The sequence below is a fragment of the Macrobrachium nipponense genome, chromosome 24, assembly GCF_015104395.2.
Source record: "Macrobrachium nipponense isolate FS-2020 chromosome 24, ASM1510439v2, whole genome shotgun sequence".
Taxonomy (NCBI): domain Eukaryota; kingdom Metazoa; phylum Arthropoda; class Malacostraca; order Decapoda; family Palaemonidae; genus Macrobrachium; species Macrobrachium nipponense.
In genome coordinates, this window is record NC_061091.1 from 27,276,451 (window position 1) to 27,299,117 (window position 22,667).

Sequence of the window (22,667 nt, forward strand, 5' to 3'; positions counted from 1 at the left end):
TAAGTAGCCATGTCTCATGACACTAATATAATACTGAATGATGAATGGAACAAAAACTAATTTTGGATTGACGGTGTAAGCAATAAGATTAGTTGCTTATACAACTATAGAGAGGTGCAACCTAGCCACCTGTGGGGCAAACAAGTCCTTATGGGTGCCGGTCCCAAGCCCAGATAAATAGGGAGGGTTGGTGTCAGGAAGGGCATCCGGCTGTAAAAATCTGTGCCAAAACCTAAAAATGGAATGAGCCGAAATATGGAAAGAGGTAATGCTAGGGCGTACTCCTTAAACGACGCCAGAGACTCCCCTAAACTCTGTAGATAAGGCGAGGGCTACTGCATCAAGACGTGCGCTAACGAAGCAAGCTCACGCTGGGTTTTATGAGTATGTCAGTTTAATATTGGGTCCATGACTGGGAGAGGTAGAGAATTGGCTGACTTGATGAGAGAAAAGAAAGTAGATGTTATGTGTGTGCAAGAAACGCGATGGAAAGGAAATAAAGCTAAAGAGTTGGGTGATGGATATAAACTATACTATAGTGGAGCAAATAAACAAGGTAGAAATGGAGTTGGCATAGTACTGTCTAGTGAACTGAAGAATACAGTGATAGAAGTGCATAGAAAGAATTACCGTATCATCAGACTGAAGATATGTTATGGAGGAGAGATTCTTAATATTATAAGTGCATATGCACCACAAGTTGGTTGCACAGAAGAAGAGAAGGGAAATTTCTGGAGAGACATGGATGGAATGATGCAAGAACTGGAAGAACATGAGAGGGTGATAGTGGGGGCAGATTTGAATGGCCATGTCGGAAGTGAAAATGAGGCGATTGGTCGCGTGCATGGGGGCCATGGAATTGGGGAGAGAAACCCAGAAGGAGAGAGTGTAGTGGACTTTGCTGTGTCATTCGACATGGCAATAGTAAACACATTCTTTAAGAAGAAAAGGGAACTCCTAATAACATATAGGAGTGGGGGAAGATGCTCCCAGATAGACTACTTCCTGTATAAAAGGATAAAGCTGGTGGAGGTCAAGAACTGCAAAGTTATTCCAGGCAACCATGTAGCCCCCCAACAAAGAATTTGAAGTTAAAAAGGGAAAGAAAAACCAAAGCTAAATGGATAAGGAAAATTAAATGGTACAAATTAGAGAAGGAAGGGGATAAGAAGAAGAGTTTAAGAGGAGGGTTTTGGAGGATATTGATTTAGAGATTGAAGATGTTCAAGAATGGTGGGCACGAAATGCAGCAGTAATAAGAAGGCATGGAAAGGAGCTGCTAGGAGAGACATCTGGTATCATATGGGAATACATATTATATCAACACATAAATTTTGAGTGTATTCTGCACTACGTAGGTTGAATAAATTTGGTACTTATAATGTAAAAGTGACCTTTTTTGAAGACGGGCCAACTTACTCAGAGAAAAGGTTTCGAACGCACTCGTTACGTAACTTATGACATCATTTCTTCCCTGTTTCTCGATGGATGATTGGCTATACGTAACGAAGGCTAAACCTCTGGCAACAATGACATACAAATTTAAATACAAGCAAAGCAGTACACATTTATGAACTCTGGAACCTCCCCACTGATAATTGTCATAATGAACAAACCAACAAAATATGTTAATAAATACAAAAACACTTTGATTATTAGTCTAATTCCCAAAATAAGTTTCCAAAGAAATTACAGTCTGCTTTATAGGTCACAATCAGATTGACAAGATGTAGGGAATAGTTGGTAATTACCAAAAACATAGTAGACAAGCTTGATTTGATAACTGTTACATCCTATGTCAAGCAATTTTATTTATTGGCTATCTACCTATTTACTGAAAAAAAATAGCCGGTACCGTATGGCTTTAAACCTTCACCAATAATTATCGTCAGAATGGTGACTTCATGAGGCTCCACCCACTTTTGCCTCGTTATAATTCAGGATAACACTGAAGGCTACCATGGGCATTGTTCGATTAGAAAATTTAACTTCTGGCTATAAAAACTAATTTTTCGAGTAGTTGTAAGAAGTGCTAAATGATCCTCAAGGATCCAGCAGTTGGTCTAAACGTTTAATTCATGTATATCTTACTGCGTATACTGTTGCGGGCACTACTGCTACAGCTAGTATTTACTACGCTAGCACTGATACCCCATCCACATCTATGTATCGTTCCGCCATTCATAAAGTCTTTGGGTTTCAGAGCCGATGGCATTTCTGTCTGGTAGATGGGCGGGGCAACATTTAGTCAAGAGGTGTTTGTTTACCTTGCTTACGTAATGAATGTTTTTCGACTCTTGGCTCGTAATCATTGGCCGTGGCGTCGGCTAGTTCATTTTTACTCTATAAAAATCAAAACCATCGGGTTAAGGTTATCGATAATGCTGACAAAATTTGTGTGTGGTTGTAAAATATACATATGTCAACTTTCAGCTACATCCGATGCTTTGACAAGGAGCAAAGTCCAAAAAACCGTGTTACAGAGACCCTGAATCTCATAGTAGGGTTTTAATGAATGTTTTTATAAATGTTTAGTGTGTAAGTAATCAATGAATGTTTAGTGAGTGTTTAGTGAATGTTTTGTGAATGTTAAGTGTTTGGTGAATGTTTAGCAAGTGTTTAAGAGTTTAGTGAAGATGTTTTGTGAATGTTAGAGTTTAATGAATGTTTGGTGCATAAGCATAATTCAGTGAATGTTTAGTGAGTGTTTAGGGTTTAGTGAATGTTTATTGTGATTAGTGTTTAGTGAAGGTTTTGTGCATGTTAGTGTTTAGTGTGTAAGTGTTCAGTGAATGTTTAGCAAGTGTTAAGAGTTTAGTGAAAATGTTCTGTGGATGTTAGTTTAACAAATGTTTAGTGCATAACCATTCAGTGAGTAAACTTTAGGATTTAGTGTGTAAGTACTCAGTGAATGTTTAAAGAGTGTTTAGGATTTAGTGAATGTTTGTTTGGTGAATGCTTAGTAAGTATGCAGTGAATGTTTAGTGAGTGTTTAGTAAATGTCTTATGACTGTTAGTGTTTAGTGAATATTTAGTGTGTAAGTGTTTATTTGGTGTTTAATGAGTGATGCGTGGGTGCTCATTCACTTTAGTGTTTAGGGGTTTAATGAGTATTTAGGGTTTAGTGAGTATTTAATGTTAATGAATGTTTAGAGTTTAGCGAGTGTTAAGTGTATCACAAATGCTTAGTGAACATTTAATGAGTGTTTAGTGTAGAGTGAGTACCTGGTGAATGTTTAGTGTATAGTGAGTGCTTAGTGATTATTAGTGTTTAATGAATGTTTAGGATTAAAGGAATGTTTAGTGAATATTTACAGTGTTTGTGATATAGTGAGTATTTATGAGTGTTTAGTGTTTTGAGTGTTTAGTGAGCGTTTAGTGTATAGTGAGTGCCTAGAGTGTTGACTATTCAGTAAGTGTTTAGTAAGTGAAGGAGTATTGTGAATGTTAGTGTATAGTGATTGGACATTACTGTTTAGTTAGTGCTTGGTGACTGTATGTTAAGGAAATCCTTTTAATTTACATGAACCATTTATGCTTGACACTGCTTAGATTCAAGAGCAGTTGTTTAGGCCTTGACCATAATGGTTGAAGTGCTTAGAAACCTGTTTTTGTAAGATAATTTTTGTCTGTGAAATTATGTCCACTAATAATAATAACAATAAAATAATGATAATAAAAATATTAATAGTAATAATAATAATAATAATAATAATAATAATAATAATAATAATAATAATAATAATAATAATAATAATAATAATAAACAGATAAAAATATTAAAAATAATAAAAGTAAAAAAGTATAGTACCATGAGCTGGACTGAGACCTTTCAATACGGCTGCTCGAGGTCACACATTAGACAGGCAGACCACCATTCCAGTGACAGACGCTCTATGATCCTGACCGAGAGATAATTTAATTTTTGATCTATGAACAGTCTGAAATTATTCATTACACTTTCATTGGGATCTATTTGCTTACTTTAAGAAGCTGACCAAATAATCACTGCATTCAACAGACATTTAAAATTCCACCACAGTACAGTCAATCACACTGGGTATAAATCAAGTGTACATAAACAATGTATAACTCAACAATCTCACAAACATCTGCAGTACTGTATCATGAATTACTTTATACTGTTTACCAAAATGGACTCAGCCATTTACATCACTCTTTCCATGTAAATTATCATGTAAATTATTATTAAGTAGTTGAACAGACACCCAGAGTCAAAATGCATGACACTTATGGATAACATGTTACTGCTTAAATCTCGCAGTCCATTATAACTAATACTAAAATATTCCAAATATGACAACAGCACCAAACCTGGTAACAAACATCAGTAATTACAACTCAACGCCATACCGTTACCTGAAAACATCTTGAAAACAGTGATAAAAAACCAGAAATAAAATTGTATAAAAAAGCACACTGCAAATCCCCAGCACAGGAAGTGCTAACCAAAACAACAGTTAACATTAACAGAGCTGACAGCCTTCTATGACCTCTGAATATATGAACAGTAATAAAATATAAGAACCTATTAAATAATCTTACAAAATGATCTTGGAGAAATATGAATAAATATGGCATTTTAATAAAGGTGATGCTGATTCAATTCAGCGCATGCAATTTTAATTCCAATATTCACATCTGCATAGTTAAAAAAATAGGTTGTACTTTATCAGCTTTGAAAATGTATAATACAGTTAAATATTAGTTCTCATTCACTTAATTCTTCTGACCTTCTCTTAATTCATCATGGCAAATGCAATGGCAACTACTTTCTCTGCATTTGAGATGTTTACAACACAAATAGTACCTCATTTTACACAGCACTCAAGGGAAAACATCAGTTTGGAAAAGCTGTATTATTAGCACTAGTAGATCACAGAAAGGTTCACAGACCCTTTTCAAACACACTAAAACCTATGAAAAATCATAACTGCAACCCCAGAGAGCTTGCATTTCTAAGAAGGGTTTCACTGGAAGCCATTATAAAAAATATATGTCTTCTTTTAACATGAAAAATATTTTGTTGAAAATTAAGTACCTTTATGTAAATTTACCTGCTGGAAGATTAAGTTTCTTTCTCTCTTTAATATGGCATTACGTACTTTTGTTTATTCTTTTGCTTTAATAGTTGATTGCAATGTCTGCTTGTTACATCACTCTGACATTTATACTTTTCCTGTGCAAATTGCATATCAACTGGAAAAGTATTCCTATAAAACTTGTGGGTTTTGTCGAAGGTCACACACTTCTTTTCAACAGGAGACTAGACCGGTCTTGAATCAGCTATGCGTTCTCCTGAAAAGTCAACATAGATTCACTTTTTTGTACCAGCGTCAGAAATGGTAAACATAATCGAAGGAACTTCTTAAAAGTACATTTCTGAAGGGATGACAATTTCATGCACAGTATTTTACGACAATACTATTTCAATTATTCAATAAAAAAAATTATCATCCAATTATTTAATGTTTTCTCAAAATTATATTTTCATAAAATTACGTTTCATGTACATTTAGCAATTAACATAGCTAATGTTTCAACTCGTACAGCAGCTTAAATTTTGAAATTTGCGGTAGCACTTCTCGTTTTATAGTAGGTAACTAGCCCCACCCACTTTTGGGGACGCATAGGTACAACAAAGCTGAAGAACTCAATTTGTTTGTACCCTATGTCCATGAGAGTGGAGGAGGGAGGGTTCCCATTCTGTAATTACTTGTTAAGTATACATATGAAACTAAATTTTATGAAAATATCATTTTCATATAAGATGGCTGAATCCCACACTGACAGAAGGTAAGATACATGGATATATTCTACTCAAAAACATTCAGTAATGGAAGAATGAATTTAAAACAAAAATGTCACTAGCATTGGTCAAATGCTTGTTGTAACCTTACCTGGTAAGAGAGCTACAGCAGGAAGATACTGCCTCTGGTTGGTGCTCATCTTAACCTGTAGTGGCATGGGGAGCTTTGCAGTGGAGTATTCCGATGGCTAGCAAAGCATCAAAAGTGCCCTTGCCCTGGGCGCAGTACAATACGTAAACAAACCAGACAACACTGTAACCTACACAAAATTAAAAACCCACCATCCATCCTCTAAAAACAGGTGAGTCCTTCCTGTACATGGTACTCCCAGGCCCCCAAGACTCAACACCCTATATCAAGGCAAAGAGTTAAGAGGAATTGAGGAATACCTCTTATGCTTCATTACCCAAAACCTTGGCAGCCAATGACAATGGATTCAGGGTACTGCAATTTTCAAACACCGTCTCATTTCAACCAAATAAATGTAACACAAACATTGATTTACACCTTCAATAGGTGAACTGAGGAATTGTAGATAAAGACACCTTCAAAGGTGAACTGAGGAATTGTAGATAAAGACACCTTCAATAGGTGAACTGAGGAATTGTAGATAAAGACATCTTCAATAGGTGAACTGAGGAATTGTAGATAAAGACAAGTTATGTTTAAAAGCCAGTGAGGTAGTGACAGCTCTAATTTCTTGGGCTTTAACTACAAAAATGTGTAAAAAGTCCTCCCGAATTCTCAAGTGCGACTAAGTATTAAGCTAACTTTTAAATGAAATTAAAGTTACTGTAATTTGATTTAAAAGTTAGTTTAATACATTACCCTTAAAAAATAAATAACTGGTTGACGTAAAAATAGTTACAGGAACTACTACGTACACACGTATCCATTTTCGTATGTATACTAACATTACCCCTAATCCATGGGATGCCATTTTCTTTTTTCCTTAGAGTAAAAGAAGTTTTCTTTGGTCACTAGGTAAACTTCATAAGTCCGTTACAACAAAGGGGTAGGTACACAACTCAATGAAATAAAGCAAACATGTACTATGCACATACGTAATGTTTGCAGAGGGTGAAGGTAAAATTCAATCAATTTAAAATCATATACTAGTGTGAAGACTGACTAGGAGAAAGAGAGAGAGAGAGAGAGTAATACGTATGTCATGCAAAGTAAAACTCTGGAGGGGTATCATCTTTAAAAAGTGTGAATGTGATCACATCTTCTGAAAGTACATTAACTGTTTGTGCTGTAATTACGTAACATAGTACATACAGATTGTACCAATATTTTCTCGGAGGTCAAGATAGTATTTTTCACAGAACGACAACTCTGTTATGTCTCTCATGTGTTTTACTAGTTGATCATGAAGGTCTTATATGGTGACAAACACTGTGAATTATTTACTGCCTTTGTATATATTTTCAAAAATATAAATAGTATACACAGAATCTCCATACTGATTTCATGCTTAAAAGCATGAAAACATAAATTAGTATACTATACATACTTCAGAAATTAGTTTCTGAAGGGATATCATCTTTGAAAAGTACAGTAACTTTTTGAATGGATATTGCATCTTGTAAAAGTGCGTACATACATTAACTGTAGGTGCTGTAATTACCTTTGTATCATATTTATGCATGTACAAAAATAAAAATAATATGTTTAATAAAATATTATACAGAAAGGCTTTAAAACTTAAAAATTTACATAATAATCAAACAAACACTTTTGCAGGCTTTTGCGTGTTTCTAGAGGATTTGCAAATGTTCGCACAATTGTGAAGAACTCGCGTATGATAATTAGTTGGGTTCCAATAAAAATTTGCGCAACTCAAATTGCATAAGTTCGGGGTATTACTGTAGTCAATCAGCTGAGATTTTGAAAATGTAAACAATACTAAATGCAAATAGTGTAAGATGACAATGTTTATATTCTGGAATACGTTTATTTTTGCAAATACTACATTATTTCATCCAGAAAATATTTAGGTTTATAGAAGTTTTTGGTATTTAGAATTACGGAGAGAGATTGTGCACCTATACCAAAGTGATAGCTCGCTCATCCTAACGTCTAATTATAGTAATTATCCATGGTAATTACAGTTATTTTGTTGACAGTATCAATAGCTGTGTTCCTAGTGATTCACTGGAATTAACTATGGTTTTTACTATTATTACATGTTTTTTTTTTACAGTGTCAATAGTTGTAATGCTAGTTAACTATTGACACAACTATTGACACTTCAGGGGTTAGCGTATCATTGAAAATCTCGGCAGATTTTAAGATTTGCTTTTTGTACTCAGCATATAAGATGACCCCCATTTTGGAGGAGATTTTTATAGTTAAAAAGTTGCCTTATACGCTGGCATATACGGTACGTAATTGTAATTCAACTTGTAAATTTTAATGATAGTAAGACTTCAAAATACATTTCACCATATCGATCTTGGAGAGGGTTGTTCTTTATTGTTACTAATGTCGCCAACATTTTGCAGTCGTATTTTGATATCAAAATGTCTATAATATACTAGAACAGAAGTAGAGGGCTGTCAATGGCTAACAGATCACCATGGCAACCAGCTGACAAATTAAATTTTATCTGTATTCTGTCTACACGTTTTATCTGTATTCTGTCTGTAAGTGATTGTGTTTTGAAAACAATGTGTATTTTTTTATAGTGTATGTATTTTATTATGTACATGATGAACAGAATGAATTCCTTCCATCAATATTGTTGAAACATAAAACATAAAAATGATAATAGAATTAAGTTGCATGGAGGAACTGACAAATTCTCTCTCCTCTCTCTCTCTCTCATCCATCTCTTCTCTCTCTATCGTCTCTCTCTCTCTCTCTCTCATCTCTCTCTCTCTCTCTCTCTCTCTCTCTCTCTCTCTCTCTCTCTCTCTCTCATGTCATTTGCCATGTAAACTCAAGTATTGTTCAGTAACTTTGCTTTTGTCTTCATAAAGTTCAACTTTGTAATATCTTTCTTTCTTAAAAACATACAAAGCATCATACTGTAGCTTGTGTTTTGAAGACAATATGTAGTTTTTAATAGTGAATGTATTTTACTTATTACATGAAGAATAGAATTAATTCCTTCCATCAAAATTATTGAAACATAAAATGATAATAGAATTAAGTTGCATGGAGGAACTGACAATTTCTCTCTCTCATGTCATTTGCCATGTAAACACAAGTATTGTTCAGTAACTCTGCTTTTGTCTTCGTAAAGTTTACCTTTGTCATATCTTTCTTTCCTAAAAACATACAAAGCATCATACTGTAGCTAATAGCCAGGCAGCAAATAGGTAAAACTGTTGGCTACGGTACTTTCTGCCCTTCATGACAACAGCATGTTGTAATGACTGTACGTACTGTGCATAAGTTAAAGCATAGTTAAAAACATTTTAGTTTAGTAAGGTATAAATACATAACCGTACATAAAAAATGAAAATATAAATGAAAAGTATATTTACCTTTGGTAAATAAAAAGGAAAACCATACAAGACAAGTGGAAGAGAAGTAACTATAATAAATTGTGGACAAACATACATATTTTAATTAAATCGGCTGACCATCTTCGGTGTCAGTCTTATCCGATATCTGGATTAATGGGGTTCAGTTTAACAAGGGTCAACTGTACTAACAAAGGATCTGTAAGAACAGATGTGCTAGCTGTTGCCAAAGGTTTGGCATCTGGCACCAAACGTGTTGGAGAATACGGTACTTCAGGCTGGCAAGGGAGTCAGGTTCAGATGTGGGGAAGCTGGGTAAGGGAAAAGGTTGAAAATTCAAAGGACTGGGAACAGAGGGAGCAGGCATAGAGACAGTAGGGATATGATCAATGGAAGGATTAGCAGAATTTTCTATAGTCTTGCAATCTATGTACTGTCTTAGTCTCGTCTCTAGTGGTCACCTTATGCTTCCTATCCCTGTCTAATTTTGCTAAATGGGAACCCAAAACTTTCCACTTCTTTGCATCCCATGCTGAACACTTGTAACAGGTTTGGTGAATTAAACACTCTTGTCCCCAACACACTCTATACACAAAGTGTGAGAATCATAACTTTCTTTAGTAAGTCTAGTACTGCAGCCTTTGCTACAATACTACATATACTATGCTAGCAGCACTAGTGTCAGACGTATTGAAAAATAAGTCACAATCAAAAAATAAGTCACAATCAGTCTTAATCAGTGTCAAAATTGAGTAAATGAATCCAAAACATAAAACAAATTTTCTTGATAAGAGAACCAGACAAATATACAAAGCCATAGGCTACCAATGCTTCACCAAGTGTCGAAATTCCAAAATCTAAGCTGATCGCTCACAACTAAACTTCAGTATTGAGCCGGCAGAAAACAACTGAACTCCCTGGTGAAGTTGTTCCTCTCTTACCTTGAAAGTGGGCGGGGTCTAGTTCACCTACACCAACACTAGATTTTCAAGATTTTCAAAATTTTCAAGCTGCCACCAAACAAAACTGTGAACAATGTAATTACTTGGTAAGTTACATACAGGCAGTCCCCAGTTATTGGCAGACTCGGTTAATGGCAATCTGGTTTTATGTGCTTGTCTAGCGCCATAAAATGGCAATTTATGGCGCCATAACAAGACGAGATCTGGTTATCGGGACCATAAGGGTTCTTATGGCGTGCCATAAAGGTGTTTATGGCGCAGATAACTGGTTATCACCACCATATGCCCAATTATGTCCCCATAAATCACTTTAGTTTTGGTTAATGGCAGTTTTCGCTTATTGGCACACCCCTGGGAACGCAACCCCTGCTGATAACCGGGGACTGCCTGCATATAAAAAGAGTAAGCTATACTAGTTAACACCAAAATAAAACTTAGTCTTCCCAGTCCTTAATTATCAATAAAACCAACACAACATATATCTTCACAAATAAAAAACCCATGCATGTTAATAACCTGATGACGGTATGAAATATGATGCGAAAGAGCAAACAAACCACATCTAGTAACTGAATTTGAAAAGGAAAGGAAAAGAAATTTAGACTAGCAGAACTGGTTAAAAGTTTTTATTGAAAGTAACTTTAACACACCACAACTCTTCCGTTTTAAAGACTCAACCCAAACATAAATCGCACAATCTCCATCAAAAGTTAAGACCTGCAGTTAAAATTTTAAAAACCCTCAACTCAAAACTCAGTTTTATATTTATTTGACACCATTAGAAGTATTTTTGTATCTCTCAGGCAGGTTTTTAATTCTTCATTACAAATAATAAAAAGGGCATTTTAGTAAAATTTTTTTAAAATACACAACTTTTCACATGCCTTATTACTGGCATAAAGGTATGTTAAATCAAAATATATGAATAGTTTTCAAATAAAACAAACAAAATAAACTAGGACAACCTAAATTGTCTTTTAGTCATGGAAATAATTTAAGCAATCAGTGCTGCCACCCCTAACGTTCCTACTCACTGATTTCATTTCTAAATCAACAGCATTTGCCAAATGTCATTTGTTTAAATCATTCAATTAGAGAATACAGCACGATGAAAATAATTAATGAAGAGTACTGGTGTTACTGCTGCATAAAAATATATTAGTTTCACTAATGCTGGAGTTACTCATGTGAATAACTTTAGTTTTTTATTTTCATTATTAGAAATGACAATAGCTAGAAACCACTGAGTCACTCTTCTTGTAGTAGTTCTTCTTATACTCTTCTGAATCCTATGGGCAACTTCCTCCAACTAGCAGCCTAATCCTAATTAATAATGAATCCCCATTCTCTGAAGAACAGCACCATTCCCATGTTCCACATAAATAAGGCAAGCGTAAAACTATGGTTTATATTTAGCTATACAGTAAGGTATGCATTTTCACAAAGGGAAACACTACTTCTTTAAAATCATGCACATGCCTCTTTATTTCTTTAAAGTCATGCACATGCTAACTACTAACCTTTGAGCTTTCTACAATTACCAAATTTCTTCTAAATTTTTCAAAGGTTTCATACCACAGTTTCTAAACGTAGAAGCCAGAATAACTGGTTCTTTTAAATCCTACAAAAAGAAATGACAGTCTAAGCATGGAATATTACTTTTGGAACAAACTTACTACTATGAGTATCACATGATGTTACATACCAAACACTTTTACTTTACTTCTTAGGAATATCAGAAAGGCTGAGTCTAATAATAAAAAATACTTTAGCTTACTCAACTTAAAAATACTTTCATCATTCAGTGGTGTAAGTGGTGAAATTAAAAAAAAGGAAACAACTACAACATTGAACCTAAAGGTAGAAAGCCTACACTAAGAATTCCAGAAACACGGTTGCAAGTTATTATTTTATGGAAGATCCCTCTTTCAAATTGCAGTACTGGAAGCTATCTCTACCCAAACCTATTTTCCAGATTTCACCACTTACTAAAAATAAAAAAAAAATGAATGACATCTGAAAGCAACTCAATAATATTTTTTTTCTTTTATCAGGCAAAAGCCTGTCAACATGCATCAACAAAATCTTACCTAGCATAAGCTGACAAAGAAAAACGAAAATAGAAGAGGACAAACAAGAAATGGAAATGAAATGAGGAAGCTACAACAGAATTAAAGAAAGGGAAGAAAATACAGAAACATGAAAAGAAAGAATAAACTAAGGGAAACAGAAGCATGGAGAAAATGCAAGCATCACCATTCAATGGAAATAAACAGTTACTTAACAGAGAAATCCATAGACTAACTGTCATAAAATAACTGGAGGATTTCTCTGTCTAATGGAAGCTGTGAAGGCTTCTGGGGAACACTTTATGAAACATAGCTACACACCCCAAAAGGAGTTACCACACACTACTTTGTCTTTTACTTTTCATTTGGTCACTTTAGACTCTCCAAACTTAGCCACCTAACTTCTTGCACTTAGCTGTGCTCCAACTGTCACCTCATATCAGAAAAATTTCTTTGGGTGAGCCCTGAGTTTTCAAATGTTACTCAGCTTACACCATCTGGTAATAAGAAAGACTAAAGGGTGGGTAATTTGAATAAATTATCTTTGAATATATCCCACCAAGAAGAAAAACAAAAGGAGCACTTTTAATACGACAGTAATGCAAGGTTTTAGTAATTGGGATGGGAAAAATAACTAAGGATAAAATATAAAATATTTCACAATAAACAGTTAGCCATCTGAAGGATGCAATCTTGAACACCACCCTTGTCTTGAAATTGAAAGTATCCTCTGGAAAAAATGATGACGGTGATAAGGTGATTATGATTTTGTCAAACTTGGATAGGTAAGTAAACATAGAAACTGTACCTTAGAGCAGTGCTTAAACAAACAGAATGAACAAAGAAAGGATAATCTGAGACTGGCCGAGAAAGTCAGAAGATGGTTGGAAGAATAAGATAAAAATGAAGAACTGAATCTTTGGCAAAAGTAGCCGACGAGTATTTAAACAGGAAAAGATTATTTAATTATGCAATGAGGAAAGAGTGAAAACAGAAACATGAGGAACCCTGCCAGAAATCCAGAAGGATGAGCAGATATTGCTCTATCCACAACACAAGATTGCTTAGGTAAGAAAAGTTTGAAATAACATAGCTGATGAACACAGGGTTTGCTTAGCAGTGCCTTATGAAAAAATGAAAATTCTTGTTAATTCCTCAAACAAGTAATAACAATAAATTTTTGAAACACCCGACAGAAAAGATAGCAAAATATCTGTATGATAGCAATGGTACCCAACAGATCAATCTAGTTTTAATAAAGCCAGAATGGTAACCAAAGAGACAAAAAGTTGGATTCTAAGGCAATGAGAAAATCATCATAATACATTCTTCTACATCAAATTTTCCCCTTTGCCAAATCAGACACCTGCCTGAATCCCCATATGGTAAAAGACCTTATCTGTGTGATCACAGATACATCCACAACTCTAGGGAATGCTGGCTACACGTAATTGATGGGTCTGTGATAAAACAAAGATGACTTTTGTTGAGCAATTGTTTTTTTTATTTTTTCTATACAGTAAACCCTATCTCCCAAGTTTCACTGATTTCTTGATGCAGTTGATTGCTGCAAAGTATGTGCTGGCTGTATCTACTGTATCACACAGATAACAAATCATATACTTAATGACTGTCTACTCAAGGCAGTGTGTACATTAAGTTACCTGAAGTCTTACTGAGAACAGACAAAAGTGAAGTGCAGTCAATGGACTTCTTGTCATTAGACTGGTTTATTGTAGCAAACCATAGCAATGCATCATGTTTTAAATTACATCTAAATCACAATAATTACATGACAAGAAAGATGTTATGAAAACAAATCTTCTTTATAGTGAAAAGTGATTGACCATGCCAGTACAATGCACATGGTGAGATAAGAAATCTTAAACAGGTAATCCCATCTTCATAATTATTTTGTTAAGGAGCTGCTTGGTACACATATAACTAACACCAATACACACTTATCAAAAGCAACTAACACCAGTGCAAAAAAATGACAGATTTCACACAAGTGGGAACACAAATGCAATCAACACCTGTGTGCAAATTTCAAATGTCATGTAAGTGGACACAAACAGAAGAAAATTAATTACCAAAAACATTTACCATCACCATGCTGACAGACAAAATTATAAACAAATGAAAACAAAAGGTCAAGTGAAAAGCACAAACACAGACATCTTTCAATGTTCAGACCATGAAAAATGAGTGTTGCAACTTGCCAATAACTTGAATATGCTATGTACGTATTTTGGTTGTTATACATAACTCATTATGTATCTGGCTTTTTATAACAAAGTTGTGATTTCTTCTTGCATCCCTGACCAGACACAGTTGCAATAAAATGAACGGGCTAGTTGTTTGCATTATTATCATCATAATCACAAAGTTGAACCAGAGTTGTCAGTTAAAATGTAACATTCTTAAGTTTCGCATGGCTTCCCAAAGGCTTAGTTCATACGTGCATTAAATTCTGTTGAAATTTTTTACTTAATAGGTTAGAGTTATTAAGATTTAATGACTGAATAAAATGAAATTGTTAAAGATTCAAACAAGTTTCATAAGGGACTTGATTTCAACAAGTGATACTTTAGTTGAAAACTGGATAATCGCAATTATTTGATTATAAGTTTTCTGCACTCTAAGAATGGACCATGTCATCAAATACTCAAATGTCAAACAAGTGTGACTGGTATAGGGAAAAAAATTACTTTACTAGGATACTACTCTCCTTGAAGTGAACACCACAATCCAACATTTGGTTTGTTTTTAATCAGTAAATACAGTCAAACCCCCATATTTATGAGGTTTAGGGCCACAAAGCCCCCTGATTACCAAAAATCCTTCATATATTGGAAACCGCCCTCTAAAAATATTTAAACAGTAGTCCTCCCAAGGGATGTGTACCAGACCCCCCACCACCCCCACGAATATTTGGAGCCCCGATACTAATGCTTAAAATGGCCTATTTTGTAAGTTGAAACTCAAGAAAAACCCACTAAAAATTTGTATACACGGTTTTTTTTAAGGGTTTTATCACAAAAGGTGCATTTTTTAATGGTTTAATCACAAAAAGTGCATTTTATGATGAGGCTTATAAAAAAAACTAGGAATTTGTGGATATTTCTCATAGAAAAATAAGGCGAATAAGTGAATTTCCCACGAATAATGGGGGATGTTCCAGAGAGAAATCCGCGAGTGCGTGAGTCCGTGAATCCACAGAACACGAATACGAGAGGCCCACTGTACTATGTAACTGCCTATTTCAAGCCAATCAGCATTACGGAAAGCTGGTACCCTACTGTGTGACTGGCTCCTTCCAGTCAATAGCTATTGTCATGAGGAGAGAGAGAGAGAGAGAGAGAGATAGAGAGAGAGAGAGAGAGAGAGAGAGAGAGAGAGAGAGAGAGAGAGAGACTGCATGTTATGAGCAAGACAAGACAGCTGTCCATAAATCAAAAGCCTTTTTGCCCCTCTCTGGTCACAATTCTCTTTGCAATGCAAAATTGAGACAAAAAAAAGAAAGTGAAGCATCGGAGCTTTAAGCCACTCACCATCTAGCAGCAATAAATCCTGTTCTGAGATTGGCTCCTCTAATCCTTGCAACCAATAGTTTGTTGTGATACGAGCCAATAAGCAATGAGGTACATATCCTTTATTTACACCCCACTGTGTGATTTGCTACTTCTAACCATCCCAACCAGTAACAGAGAGAGAGGGAGAGAGAGAGAGAGAGAGAGAGAGAGAGAGAGAGAGAGAGAGAGAGAGAGAGAGAGAGAGAGAGAGAGAGAAACAAAAATACTGTACACTATTTACAATACATACAAAGCATCAAGCTACAATAGCATGTCATCAGTGACAGGCTCATAGGTGTAAAGTTTGTGAAAGATAAGAGAGTATGGCATATCATCTCAGCATATGCCCCTCAACAAGGGTGTCGTAAAGAGGAGGAGGAATTCAGAGGGAGATTAGAAGAATATATCGAAAGAGTTCTAAGAAGTGAACTACTTGTGTTATCTGGGGACATGAATGCCCATGTAGGTGAGAGTTCTGACGGAGGAAGAGGTTTTGGAAGAAGAAACCAGGTGGGTGAAAGATTATTGGAATTAGCAGAAGCTATGAATCTGGTAGTCTTGAATACACAGTTTGAGAAAAAGAGAAGTCATCTGGTAACATACAAAAGTGGACAAAATGAGACACAAACTGGTTATGTTTTGATTAGGAAGAAAGACAAGGAAATCATTATGGATTATAAGGTTATTCCAAATGAATCTGTTGTAGCTCAGCATAAACTGGTAGTGGCAGATTTTAGGTTGAAAACAATAATGAAAAGAAAAGCCTGGACCAGGAATAGGAGGAATAAAACTTGGAAGCTGAATGGGGAGAATGTAAGAGAGTTCAGAAGTAAAGTGGAAAGAGCCAGAGGAGAGAGATTTGTAATTGGAATGTCAGAATCACTGGAAAAATATGGGATGATATGAAAGAGATTGTGGTACCAGCAGCAGCAGAGGTGTATGGGAGGACAACTGGTAATCAGCAATAGGAAAAAGAAACATGGTGGTGGAATCATGAGGTTCAATCAGAAAAGAGTATAGTCAGAAGAGGGTGGGAAGATGATAACAACAACCAAACAAGAGAGGAGTATAGATGGACAAAGAGGGAAACAAAGAGAGTGGTAGCAATTGCAAAGGGAGAAGCCAGGAAAGAATGGTATGAGATATGGGAACACCTGAGGGAGAAAAGAATCTACAGGATTGCAGAAGTGAGAAATGACAGGCAGGATGTAGTAGAGGTAGGAATTATCAAAGATGAAAATGGAAATACCTTAACTGAGGACGAGGAAGTCAAGAGTGGATGGAAACCCTACTTTTCACGATTATTACACAATGAGAATGAGTGTGAAGAACTGGAAAATGTTCCTCCAGTATAAGGACCAACAGCAAACATCAGAGAGAGTGAAGTTGAGAATGCTATACAAAAGGGAAAAATAAATAAAGCTGAATGAAAGTCAGAGGTAACAATAGCAATGATTAAAGCATTGGGAAATCTAGGCAAAGAGTAGGTGCACACACTATTGGAAAAGATCTGGGGTGTAGAGGAACTGCCAAAGGACTGGAACAATAGTTGGATGATTAAAATGTACAAACAAAAAGGAGATGCGTTAAATTGTGAGAACTTCACAGGAACAAAGCTTTTGGAGCATGTACTCAAGAAGATACTAGAGAGAATAGTAGAAGGAAGGTTGAGAAAATTGACAGATATACATGAGCAGCAGTTTGGGTTTATGAAAGAAAAGAGCACAGTGGATACTATTTCTATAGTAAAACAAGTCCGAAAGAAGTATCTAGAAGGAAACAGGAAAGTTTACATGTGTTTTGTGGATCCTGAAAAGGCACATGACCGCGTATCATGAAGAGTAGTCTATTGGTATTTGAGAAAGAGAGAATATACCAGAGAAGTTGGTAAGGTTAGTGAAAATGATGTATAAAGGGGCAAGAATCACTGTACAGACAAAATATGGGGAGACTGAGGCATTCCCTGTGGAGCTGGTTCTATCAGGGATCAGCTCTGAGTCCACTCTTGTTCTTCATCGTTACAGACACACTGACATCAGAATTAAGGAATAACAAAGAACATTGGGAACTGATGTTTCCTGATGATTTATTCTTTATAGCAGACACAGAAAAAGAACCAAAGAAAGATTTTTAGCATGGAAAGGAGCCCTAGAAAGGAAAGGATTGAAAGAAGACATTGTCTTTGGAAAGACATAGTTAATGATTAAGTAGTAGAGAAGGACATGAAGAAGTAAACATTCAAGTGGAAGATGGTACAGTGCTAAACCAGAGCATTGAGTTTAATTATTTGTGATCAATAATAACAGAGGAGGGAGGTACTGAAAGCAGTGAGAGAGTGAAAAAAGCATGGTGAAAATGGAGAGAAGTAACTGGAGTTGTTTTAGACAAGATAATGCCATTAAAGCTCAAAATGAAGATTCATAAGACAGTTATCAGACCTGTACTGCTATATGGGGACAGAAACTTGGGGACTGAAGAGGAATGAGGAGGGACAGTTGGAAAGAACCAGATGAGGATGGCAAGATGGATTGCAGGAATTTCACTACTGGAAAGGAGGGAGAGTCAAGATATAAGAAGAATGTATGGTATATGTAATGTTAAGAAAAAAGGCTAGAGAAACTCGTCTGAAATACTATGGCCATGTAGTAAAAAGAGAGGAGGTGAAACCAATCAAGAGAGCTAACAACATGCCAGTGTGCAGGGGAGGAGCCTGGGCGGTCAGCGGATCAGATAGATGGATGTGGTGAGGAGGGATATGGGTGAGGTGGGACTGGGGGAAGAAGATGCAAGGAATTGATAGAAAAAGTTGACTCGAGCGGCCGAACCTGGTATACAATGGGATTAATATGATCGAAAGAAGAGTCTTTTATGATAAAAAATGTATTTAGTCGTGGAAATTAAATGAAAATATAGTAATTAGTGAATACCACTCTGAGAAAAAATCTGAGAAGCAAGTTCTTCGTTGGATGAGTGAGTTGCGTACTTGCCTATCAATCTGGTAGCCAGAGTTTGCTCCCTCCCACCACCAATGCTGAACCATATAGATTTATTTCTGGATTTCTGGTGATTAGAAATTCATATCTCGATATAATGTGGTTCGGATCCCACAATAAGCTGTAGGTCCCGTTGCTAAGTAACTATATTGTAATTAGTTCATAGCCACAGAAATAAAAATCTAATCCTTCGGGCCAGCCCTAAGAGAGCTGTTAATCAGCTCGGTGGTCTGTTTAAACTAAGATAGTATATCAAATTTTTAACCAAAGTTAATTTTCCCATAATATATTTGGTGATAAGTTTCACAGAAAAAACCACAAAGCATTGAATCAGAGATTGCTGAACCGGTATCTAGCGGGGATCCTTTGTAGTATTTAAATTAAATTTTTCCCAAATATGATGTATTTTACAGACAGCAAATGATATCTCACAAGAAGATACAGTGAAGCCTTGGATTTCGTATGAAATTCATTCCAGAAAGTCTAATGAAGTCTGAATCATACAAAAACTGAAGCGATAATTCCCGAAAGAAAGTAAATCCAATCACGTAATCCTTTCCAGACACCAAAATATATTTTAAAAATATATACAGTAGACCCTTGACTCACGAACGCATTGACCCACGTACAACTCGATCCCCGACCAAATTATAGGTAAAATTTCACCCTTGACCTACGAACTAACTTTGAGATACGAACAAAAAAAAAATGCGGAAAATAAAAATCTGTTTGGTCATGAACTAATTTTGAGACATGAACATTTGAAAAATGCTGGAAATTTCTGGAAAATAACAATTCACTTTGTTTCACAAACTAATTTTTAGACACAAACATTTGAAAAATGCGCGAAATCGCCCAGCACACGTGAGAGCGTTTGAGTTGCCATGGGAACAGCCATCCTCCAGCCGCCCACGCACGGCGTCACCCACGCATCGCTCTTTGTCTCATCTCATTGTGTACAAGACGTTCGTCAATCGCTTAGCATTTTTTGCGCTAAAACTTGTGATTTCTTCATAATGGGCCCTAAGAAAGTGAAGAGTGGTGGTGAAAGTAAGAAAGTGAAGAGTGATGGTGAGAAGAGGGTGCAGAGGAAGAAATCAACTGACGAAGAGGAGGCTGGGGAGGAAGTTACAGATGTCAGCAGTGATGTGATAAAAGCCGCATTGGAAAAGTGGAATGATGTCCAGTGCTTCCTTGAATTGTATCATCCGGACAAAATTGTTACGAACAGGATCGTGAATATGCTCAATGAAAATTTAATGAGCCATTTCAGAAAAGTTATGCAAGGAAGGAAAAGGCAACAGACATTGGATAAGTTTGTGATTAAACGTTCACCAAAAAAACCTAGAAGAGTTGAATCTCCGGAACGAGATCTCCCCGACCTGGATGGGGGAGGGTCTCCTTCCGCACAATAACCTCCTCCCCACCCACCACCCTCCTCTTCTCTTGTCCGTCAAGCCAGAAGTCTCGCCAGTCATAGTAAGTGTTCACTTTACAAACGTTTTTATAGTGTTAGTTTACCATTTTAAATTATATTATTAGATATATTAAGGTTTTTTACACTGACTTTTACATTATCTGTGTAAAATAAGGCAAAATATACATAATATATATTGGTTCGTAGGGGTCGAGAACCAATTAATATTATTCCCATTAAACCTTATGGGGAAATTAGCTCCGAGTCACGAACAATTTGGAACACGACCAAGGTCTAGGAACGGATTGTGTTCGTGAGTCAAGGGTCTACTGTATCTTAGAGAGAATATATAGTTTTACATACAGAAAACAATGGACATTTAACATCACTTTTACCTTTATTGAAGACTCTTGTTAGCATATGGAAGACAGAGAGGAGGGGAGGAGGAGGAAGAGGAGGAGGAAAGGTTATTGTTTGGAAGGGGAACCCCCCCTCCACAAGCCTCCATAAGGAATTCAGATATTAAGACCCCCGTCTGGGGTTACTTTCTCTCTTCATTTTTTACTTGCACTAGGACCAGCTTGAGAGTCACTGGACCTCAGTTGCACAAGATATCTTTTCAGATGCATCTTCGGAAAATTCTCTCACTCTCTCTCGTAGTTAGAACCCTCAGAAAACTTTTGGACTTGCTATGAGTCCTTTCTTGAATTCAATCGTGTTTCTCATCTTCTAGATTGAAGGGCTGGTACTTGGAACTTTCTTTAGCCCTATGGCGGCTTATATAGCAGTTGCACTCAATCAAAAAAGAACAAAAAAGGAGTATATTACAAAATCTTATGGAAGAATTTGCAGGGTAATGCTCACTCAAAGAGAAATAAAGCCAGTGGTGATGCACTGGGACTCAGGACAGTGCATTTCCAGCTGTAAAAAATCCAAGGGGTGGGATGTACTAAACTGGGAAAATTTTTTTATAAACAAATCAATGAAAACCGAATCGTAAAAAAAATAAAGCATACGAAAACTGTTTGACTGTACGTACAATGAACCCTGTATTCACAGGGAATGCATTCCAGACCCATCCAAGAAGAGCTAAAATTTGTGAATAGTTAAAACCCATTTAAAAATGCTTACAACTGACTATTTTGACAGTTCAAACACAAGAAAAACCCTCTAAAAATGCTTATACCTGAATATTTTAATAGTTTTATCACAAAGTGCTTTTAGCCATGAAATTAATAAGAAAATACTTCATTTAGTGAATATTTCTCAGTGAAAAATACCACAAATAGGCAAATTTTCCACAAATAATGGGTAGGTATGTTCCATAGAGAAACCAGCGAATAGCTGAGTCCGCGAATCTTGAGAATGGGATATGGAGGGGTTCACTGTACAAATGTTCTATCTGGTAATTGTAGCTGCAGCTTTAGCTGCTATACCAATACAGGCAGTTCCCCAGTTACGACAATCTCGACTTAAGTCAATCCGATCTTACAATGCTTTTCAAAAATATTTTTTTTAAATTTGTCTCCAACTTGAGGCAAAAATCTGAAGTTAAGGAGGTCCCAAAGTTAGGGTGACGTTAGGTTGGGAACTAGTTTCTGAGCTCCCTCATGTAAATAAGTAAGACCCGCCATCCTAGCAGTGAGCAAGCCAACCACAGAATTAAAGGTAAGGCTTTCATAACTTGTTTTTCTCATTTTTATAATTTCTTAAAGTTAAGATCCGATTTAAGTTGCTACCTTTAAACAGATCTCTGTTGTAACTTGGACTGCCTGTATTTTTCATTTCCTTTGATGTGTGGATGAGAAGGGATCCAATGTGTTTTAAGACATACCTACTTTATGAACCCAGAAAGTACCACCACAGAACTGGATGGCAGAATTGCTAGTAGAAATAATACGTATATGTTTAGCACATACAAAACAGTAGGCATTACAGGTAACTGTCTAATGGGCTACAAAAGTAACAGTATCTCTTTTACAAGCAGGAAGGAATTGTGACCACTTGTAAATAAATAGTTTAAATTATCCTAAGAGCAATTTTTCCACATTCAGAACAAGACCAGTAAGATCTGGGATGCACTGCAAACTCCAAAACTACAAAGAGATTGCACATTAGTATCCAGTACTTGAAATTGATCCCAAGAGCTTACCAAGATATCAATATTGGTGTTCAAATCTTTCAATTCGAACCAATTGAAGCCTTAATAAAAAGCAATCTTTCAAAGATTATTTCATCTCACTTCAGAAAAACTGAAAAATACAACCCAATTTCAACTTCTGAACTTCTAGACTTTTATTTTTCTTTCACAAGGGGAATTCTTTCAGTTTCATTAGGGAGGAGCCTA

At 35.9% G+C, this 22,667-nt stretch overlaps 1 protein-coding gene across 1 annotated transcript in view; it reads right to left on the bottom strand.

Moving 5' to 3' along the window:
• Positions 1-2,145: 2,145 nt before the first annotated feature.
• The window catches only part of LOC135205535 (sugar transporter SWEET1-like), a 92,537-nt gene continuing 72,015 nt past the window's right edge, over positions 2,146-22,667 (bottom strand). Inside the window, exon 6 of the mRNA XM_064236292.1 lies at positions 2,146-5,319. Within this exon, the coding sequence (XP_064092362.1) occupies positions 5,288-5,319 (32 nt within the window). The 3' untranslated portion in view covers positions 2,146-5,287. The remainder of the gene's footprint in view (positions 5,320-22,667) is intronic.